This window comes from Sinocyclocheilus anshuiensis, unplaced genomic scaffold (genome assembly GCF_001515605.1).
Source record: "Sinocyclocheilus anshuiensis isolate Anshui unplaced genomic scaffold, SAMN03320099.WGS_v1.1 scaffold487, whole genome shotgun sequence".
Classification (NCBI taxonomy): domain Eukaryota; kingdom Metazoa; phylum Chordata; class Actinopteri; order Cypriniformes; family Cyprinidae; genus Sinocyclocheilus; species Sinocyclocheilus anshuiensis.
Window position 1 is genome coordinate 2,569,278 of NW_015548240.1, and position 8,555 is coordinate 2,577,832.

Consider the following 8,555-nt stretch of genomic DNA (forward strand, 5'->3'; position numbering starts at 1 on the left):
TGTACTAGATGTCTCAAATACCAAAAATTAAGTAGGCTTGACCAAAATTTTTGTGGGGAGAAGAATTTATTGAATATGGTAGTGTAGCAGTTCTTCAATAACGATGTTAGCATGTCTTCCTTCAAACAATTTTACCCTTGTATGAATCCTAGCTTCTCCCAAAGTTCTGTCTGTGGGATATTATTTTATACCTGAAGACAAAAGGGCTAGAAACCAAACTGTTAGGACCTTCCCGCTGGAGATCCTGCAATCTACAAGACGTTCCTGAGGAATGCTGTTCCTTTGTTATTCTAATGGAATGGACCATTTGGTTCACACCTTTATAGACACAGTTACATTATGTATTTCACAGAATGACCAACTGAACTTTAACCAATCAGGTTTCAGCAGCTTTTGACACTGTGAATCATCAGATTATCCTGTCTACCATCACCGGATCTGCACTCCACTGGTTTGAATCTTATCTCACAGGTAGGTCTTTCAGGGTTTCCTGGGGAGGAGAGGTATCCAAAGCACATCAACTGGTCACAGGGTTTACGCAGGGATCAGTTATTGGACCCCTCCTCTTCATCATATACACTACATCACTGGGACCCATTATACAAGCACATGGTTTCTCCTACTATTGCTATGCTAATGACACACAGCTCTATCATTCATTTCAACCAGACAATCCAATAGTAGCTGCATGGATCTCAGGCTGCCTGGCAAACATCGCGGCATGGATGAAGGAACATCACCTGCAGCTCAACCTGGAAAAGACTGAGCTTCTCGTTTTCCCTGCCACTTCGACTCTACAGCATGAGTTCATCATCCTGCTAGGTTCATCAAAAATTATTCTTTGGTGACCATCTGACCTTCAAGGACCATATTGTAAAGACAGCTCGATCATGCAGGTTCGCATTGCACAACATCAGGAGGATCAGGCCCTTCCAAACCTGGACTACAACTTTTTGTCCAGGCCCTTGTCATTTCTAGGCTGGACTATTGCAGTGCTCTTCTAGCTGAGCTGCTTTTACAAATCTACATCCCCTCCAGAAGCCTGAGATCTGTAAGTAAGGGATGCCTTGTGGTAGCATCACAGAGAGGCATTTTCGTTCACTTTTCCTGGTTGGTGAAATGATCTTCCCACAATCGCAGTAATTAACAGAACACCCAACACGTTATCTGATAACAACACTAATTTAATCCCATACACGACCAATTTGACATAAAAACTGTGACCCGAACCGTACCTGCATTAAATCTCCTACATGAGGTAGACAAAACTCCTTTATTAAAACTTTTATTCAAATTGTGAATAGATTAAATACAGAAAGCAACCAAAGAGCGCTCCCTTTAATATAACCACTACAGCTGTCAATCAGTGGCAGCGCGATTGGCTACATTGCTCAGCATGTACTGGACCGAGTCGAAATAGTCTTGGTTATTGTACCTGCAACCTGCCTGTGCTTGTCAACATCCGACTTGCACCTGCACCACACCCTACACATAAATATTATTCCACCCCGTTACAGCAAATATTAGCAATTCACCTGCGTGTACCCGCCCGCATGCAGGACTCTGGTTTCCCCTTGTGGACACTAACATAATAGACAACTCTGGCCCCAGAGAGTGATTGTAAATTAAGTTGACATGAAATATGTTTGAAATTTCATTCTGCATCTTCTGAGATTTCATTGTCATTCTTCTCATAAAGTCACTGAATTCACGATTAACTGTTCACCTGATTGTGTTGCCATCCGCGTGTGATGTTAGAGCATTGTTGAGAGAGAACAAGAATGTATTGGAAACACACTACCGCCTACCTGACTCTGCCTGAAAGGTAAGGAAAAATACACTTACCTGAGATTTTTTTTTTATATCTCTGAAATAAATTATTGTATTCTTGAAAACAATCTTTTATTGTACTATTGAATAAAATATTAGTTAATTATCAAAGAAAGAAAAAATGTATAGCCATAATAACCTTTGTAAATGCTGTGATACTATGATTTCCTACTCACATTGCTGATTTCACCATTAACTCTTAACCTGAAGTTTATGTTCTTGTATATGGTATCACTGTAATCCTTGACCATCAAAACATAGGGGTAGACATCACCTTTTCTGTGTTATCGTGTTTGGTTCAGGAGCTATGACACAAAATACATAATTTGGTTATGGCGGAAAGTAAAATGGTCGCTATGGCAACCACAAGGTGTTTTTGAGATGGCTCCATTTCTGAAAATGTTTAGGGCCGCAAACTATACAAGTGTACCAAGTTTCATGCTTTTATGAAAAAGTGAACATTATTTTCACATATCACCTGGACTATTAGTAATGCAGCACATATTCAGTGTCACTTTCACTGTGACTTTGAATATCTTATTGTATACATATTAATGTATATTGTATACATTTTCATGGCTACTATGACTTTTCACTTCTGTTTTGAAAGGTTTTAGTTTTAATATCACCACTCACCCCATTCTATAGTGAATACCTTCTATTAATGTTTAGAGTGAAAGAATGGGTTTACAATAGCTGAGGAAGACCAGTCTCTGAAGGTTCTGTTTTAGGAGGTGGTTCTTTAGTGTATTGACCACTGGCTTCTGGGCCTTATAGCTGCTCTTTATGTAATAAAAGCCCATCTTCTGTCTGGTCGTGGAGCTCCAGGTGATAGCTGAGGTTCTGGTTGTGTTCCCCGAGCCAGATCACCTCAGGTTTGAGAAAACCTTCTGTCTCAAACTGAACTGTCACAGTGGAGTTCATATGAATGATGAACTTGGGCTGCATGTGAATAAAGGGCTGAAAAACACACACATTCAGACAGTGAGTTCAGTCTGAGGTTACTGAAGTCACTTTCTGAATTTGTGTGTGAAGCAAAGATGCACCAGCAATAACTTGGTCCATTTAAAAACCTCTCAAATTCTCCACAATTCTTTACTGAATAAGCTGTCTGTATTGGGTACTCAGAGGCATTTGGCTATACAAATCTGCTGATATTCAAATAGGCTCCATATATTTGTAAAGAAGATACACATAATATATACCCAGTTAACATGTTGAAGTCGCCAACAATTACATTTACATTTATCTCCTTCCTATTGCGCTCTGTGTATGACACCCTTCCTTCACCATTTCATCTGCACACATGGGGGTTGAGGGATGACCTGTACTGCAAGCTTTGCGGTCAAAAGGGAACACTGGCACACATATTGTCAGGGTGTAAAACATCTTTAACCCAAGGTCGATACAGGTAGCACCAGGACAAGTTTGTCAGGACTCACAATTAGTTGTTACATCTATCCATTTACATTCACCAGGATCCTAATATTCACATTTAAACATCTTAAAAAATGATCCAAAATGTTTTAGAACATATAAGAATACAAAGAACTGTATTATGTAGATATGTTTTGTCCAGTGTTATGTGCTCCCTCAGCCTTATGTACCCTGAATCTTATTTTCCCTCAACCCTAACTGAAGTGATGACTCAACCCACAGGAATAAAATTCCACGAGGGCATCTGATTATCATCTTCATTTATATCCTGGATCTAAGCTTACTCAAAAAAGAATGTTTTCTTTATACAGTTAAAGTTAATGAGATCTAGACACAACTGACTCCGCTGTATGGTCAAAAAGGTCTTCTTTTGTGTTTCAGAAGAAAGAAAGTTGTAGGTTTTAAACAGCAGTATGGCAAGTAAATGATTATATAATTTGAACATTAGAACAATATGCATCTGCTCCTTTTTTTCTTTCTCCTAAACAATGCCAGAAGTTTTATTTTGGAGTAATTATGTTTCAACATGCCAGAAAGGACCATAGTGATGACGACAAGAGATTGGAGGATCATAGGTAGGGCTTTATTTGTTTTCTTAATAGTAAAAACATCACCACAGCAAAAAGAATGACACTCAGTATTGAGAGAATAATGATTGCAGTGCTTCCATCTCCATCCTCATCTGAAACAAAAAAAGATGCATTTGTTAGATATAAGCTGTACATCAAAGCTTGCATCAATCCTACCTCAAGCCATAACTATTGTTAAACTGGGTTTAGATCATTTAACTTCAAATTGAAATCAAGCTTCAGAATCTTAATACCTGAAAACTACCAAAGAAAATCAAAGACCCTGTAGACATGTAGGAAATTCAAAAACAGGCCACAACCAGCTTGTGTATTGAACAGATAAAATCACCCTTTAGCAAGTGAGATTATAGTTTTTTTTATTCTCTAGAGTATCCAGTAGTGAAAACTACGCTCACACAGAGGCAGCAATACATTTCATGAATATAATTTATTCAGCCTTAAAAAAAAATTTAAAAAAAACAATATTCAGTAAAAAATTTTATATTTTTGGTTGATTTTCTCTGCATTCAAATTAGTGACACAACGTAACCAAAATGTCAGTTACTGCACAAACTAGGCTTTCAAACCAATCTAGTCGTATGACTTGCGTGTAAAACAAATAATTCACTGTAACCTGATGCCGATGGGGTTTTTTCCCCAAACACTATATTTAGAAGAAATCACAACCCAGCAGCATCTTCCTTGTGTTAGCTGTAGCAGTAATTATACATGATATATTACTAGCTGTTTGTTGAGAAAATGAAGCTTGGGCTAACCACTATGGGCTACTCTATAATTTCATTACTTCTTTTTATGACTGCCTTTGTCCTGGTTACAAAAGAAATGGGTTAAAAAAAAAAAGTTAGTCAGTTCATCTCCTCACAGTGTGGTTGTCTTTATAAGATTACAATGATTAAGGCAACAGATCCAAGTTAGTTTTTTTTTTATGTCACCAGTTCCTTTATCATCTTTTCTTTTTGTAATTGAAAGCCTATACGCCTGCTTTTCCGTTTAAGTTGTAATGTGGTATGAGGATGAATTAACCAGCAAAACTGGTTAAAAACCATACTGTTACATTCTATTCCTCTGAGAAGAATATTTTTCCATTGACATACAATGGACTATTAATCTTATGATTATAAGCATAGCCTCATGCACACGGGCACGTAGAATCTGTGCCTGCAGAGAACTTTGCAGAATTGTATTCAGACTTGAATTTACAATGTCCCTCACATGTTTGGGAAATTTGGTAATACCTCCAGCTGCGTTTAGCTATTTTTAAGTAATTTTACATGTTTTCCATTAAGTCATATAGCACATATTCAGTGTCATTTTCACAGGCTTTGAACATCTAATTCTATACAGCATGCATTCATTATAGACAAACCATGATTACAATGGCTGTTATACTTCCATTTTCATGGTGTATAGATTTGAATTATAATCATTTTACATTGCTGACCCCATTTCATAGTAAATGCCTTCTGACAACTTAGTTCAGAGTGAAAGAAGGTCTTTACCATAGCTGAGGAACACCAATCTCTGCAGGTTCTGGTTCAGGAGGTGGTTCTTTAGTGTAAATGTGACATTAACCACTGGCTTCTGGACCTCATAGCTGCTTTTTATGTAAAAAAGTCCATCTTCTGTCTGGTCTTGGATCTCCAGGTGATAGCTGAGGTTCTGGTTGTGTTCCCCCAGCCAGATCACCTCAGGTTTGGGGAAACCCTCTGTCTCAAACTGCACAGTCACAGCAGTGGAGTTCACATGAATGTTGAACCTGGGCTCTGAATAAAGGGCTGAAAAATACATACTCATGCACACACACATACACACGCACACACATTCAGAGAGTGAGTAAATACGGTAGTAAATAACGTGCAATAACATGGCATTCTACACAACTCTGTACTGAATAAGCTGTCTGTGTTGGATACTTTATTTTGTAAGCCATCCACAGATATTTGTATGGAAGACTATATATGATAAATTAAGTTACAATCATTTCAAGTTAAACTATGTTCTTGTTCAAGCTATAATAATATAAAAAAGCTTTTTAAAAATATTCTGTTTATTTTAAGCTTATAACATACCTCCATAGTCCAGTTCTATCAGGGCTTTTCCTGTCCCTTTAGCATTGCTCACTTGACACAGGTACCGGCCTGCATCCTTTGGTCCAACTGGATGCATTCTTAGAGAGGCATTTCCTTTACCAAGCTCAGAAATATACAATGAGGTCCGATTGTGATATTCTGGACTCTGTCTGTCCAATTTGTCCTGTTGATAATAGAAACTGTGGACGACTCGTGAGTCCTCCTGACGTTGCCAGGTAACCACCAGACTGGACAGGTCAGGATCAGGTGTGAACTCACAGCCCAGTACAGCTGGACGACCTCGGATTGCCAGCAAACACCTTTCAGGAACATTCACCCTAAAAGAGGCTAGAAAATATGATCAGGCAGTTTTACAGATGTTCATTAACAACAGTCTTTTCATTCAAACACATATTATCTATCATTATTTTTTTTCTCTATATAAATATAGATTTGTGGTTTTAGTGTCTTGAAAAATCAATCTTGTTCTCTTCTAAAACTTCTACAAAACTGTGGAAGATATATTCCTCTAGTCATGTTCCAGGGTTAATCGTAAACATCACGACAGCAGTACATCAACTACAAGTAATGGACATAACATCCCTGGTGGTAATTTTAGAAAAAGCTGTAAAATCCACATGCAAAATACAATATCACAATAGAATCGCTCATAACATATCCAAGTTTATTTGGTTAACAGACAATGAAACAAAACAGCCCCCAGTCTCTCTTGACAAAAGAACACGTGGTGGTGGTGAATGTGTTGAGGCAAGACCCAATGCTACATTTAAAAAAAAAACAAACGCATTAGTAAGTGAACTGTATAATATTACTAATGTTAATGATTGTAATATTCGTATAGAATGAATCATATAAGTTATACATAAAACATTTCAATTACAAAAATAAATGTAAAAAAATCTTTAAAAGATTTTATATAAAAAGAATCGGGAGCTCCTATTATTAAAAGCTCGTTTCGCCTTACCAACACTGATGATCCAGGCGCAACACAAGGAAACACCTCTGAGATTCAGACCCATGAATGGACAAGGTTTTGGCTGCAACGCGAAGTGAGTAGCCTATGCCATTAAGCCAGCTGTCTTTATGTCTTCGTTTGCGGTGTGATCATAGACTGTAATGTAATACAGGTCGAGCGGGAAATTGCCAACGGACATTGGCAGCTGGTAAAACCAGGTGTTCAATGTTGATAGCTTAAGGAAATAGGTTTTATGAATAGAACGAGCTTATTTCCCGCTCAGTCAGTGCTCGTTCAAATTTCTTCCTTTTGTTGGAAACCTTGTGCGGTGCGGTCGCGTGTCAGAGCAGACTCAGAGGATAGTATGGGGCTAGATCTCTGCCACAATTCTGCACGCGAAAGATCATATTTTGAGAGCACAAAAGTGCATTTTGCACGCGCGCAATCTGAGTTTTGTGGAGAAAATGTTCGCCTTGCAAAAAAAAAGTATTTCGAGCAAGTTCATGAATATTTAGAATAAAAAAGGAAAAACAAAATAAAAGCGATCCATTTGTCATACAGTGTTATTGTGGCCGCAGTGTGTCACGTGACAAGCATGACGTGTCGCCATGGAAACAATAAAGGGAAACGTTCTAAAATAATGGTCGCCTAAAAAAAACTCACTCTGGGGGGACCGCTAGAATATTTTAAACTCGCCAGTGAAAGGTTATGCAGGTTATCTTCTACAGATGAAATCTCGAGATGGACTAAAAATGAACTCCCAAAACTTACTGCCAGATTCTGGAAGATAAATTCTTCAAACAGTGGTACAAGAAGATGTGATGCTGGTCCTTCAAGAGTCACTTTCAACTTATCTGTCTATAAAGCCTATATTTAAAAAAAAATCAGTCTTCAAGTATTTTACTACACTTCAGTATGTGATTCTTATTAAGTAGGGGTCATTTTTTAGGATTCTATACTTAACCTAAGTCTCTGAGAACCTGACACCTTGTACTTCTGGAGACTCCAGGTAGGTTGCAGTTCTGGAAAATGGTGGCGCTGGAGACTAAATGGTTCCTGGTGATTTTACACCTAATTCTTCACCTTAATTCCTAATTATTTTACAGTTAACATGCATATTTTCTTCTCCACGTGTTTTTGACTGACGCTGCTGACCCACTGAGCATTTTGCTGTTCAATGGTTATACATTAACCTTGCAATTTCTAGTATTGTATTAGTTTTGAATATTTATCATGGGCATTTAATAAGTTTTGAATTTCAGTCTGAGTTAAATCTCTTTTTTGGCTAATTTTATCTGTAAAACAAAATCTGCTTAATAATTATGCACACCTGAATATAAGACATTTTTCACTTCCAGCCTTCATGAATAATTATATATAAATTATAAATGATTAAATACAAGATTAATAGTACTTATTCATATTGATGTCGTTTGGAATTGGTAAAATGTGCTTGGAAAAAATATGATCAAAATATCAACTTGCATAATAATTATGCATGCACTGTATTTTTCCTCTTCTGCTGTCGTGGTAACGCAAGGAATGTTGTGATTGGTTGAATGAATGAATGAATGATGCATTTATATAGCACTTTATTGTGTATTGCTGTACACCCAAAGCGCTTTACAATCATGTGGGGGGGGTTCTCTCCTC

General features: G+C 37.5%; 1 protein-coding gene across 3 annotated transcripts; it reads right to left on the minus strand.

Moving 5' to 3' along the window:
* Window positions 1-3,834: 3,834 nt before the first annotated feature.
* Window positions 3,835-7,273, minus strand: LOC107654926 (CD276 antigen-like). Of its 3 annotated transcripts, none has more exons than XM_016442247.1 (4): window positions 6,912-7,273; window positions 5,927-6,274; window positions 5,357-5,632; window positions 3,835-3,949 (listed from the first exon to the last, which is right to left on the minus strand). In XM_016442247.1, exons 1-4 carry the CDS (start codon window positions 6,964-6,966, stop codon window positions 3,837-3,839), a joined length of 792 nt encoding a protein of 263 aa, XP_016297733.1. In that variant the 5' UTR covers window positions 6,967-7,273; the 3' UTR covers window positions 3,835-3,836. The 3 variants fall into 3 exon arrangements, with proteins under 3 accessions (XP_016297733.1, XP_016297732.1, XP_016297734.1); XM_016442246.1 differs by having other exon boundaries at window positions 3,835-3,955; XM_016442248.1 differs by lacking the exon at window positions 3,835-3,949 and adding an exon at window positions 4,253-4,293.
* Between the last annotated feature and the right edge of the window lie 1,282 nt (window positions 7,274-8,555).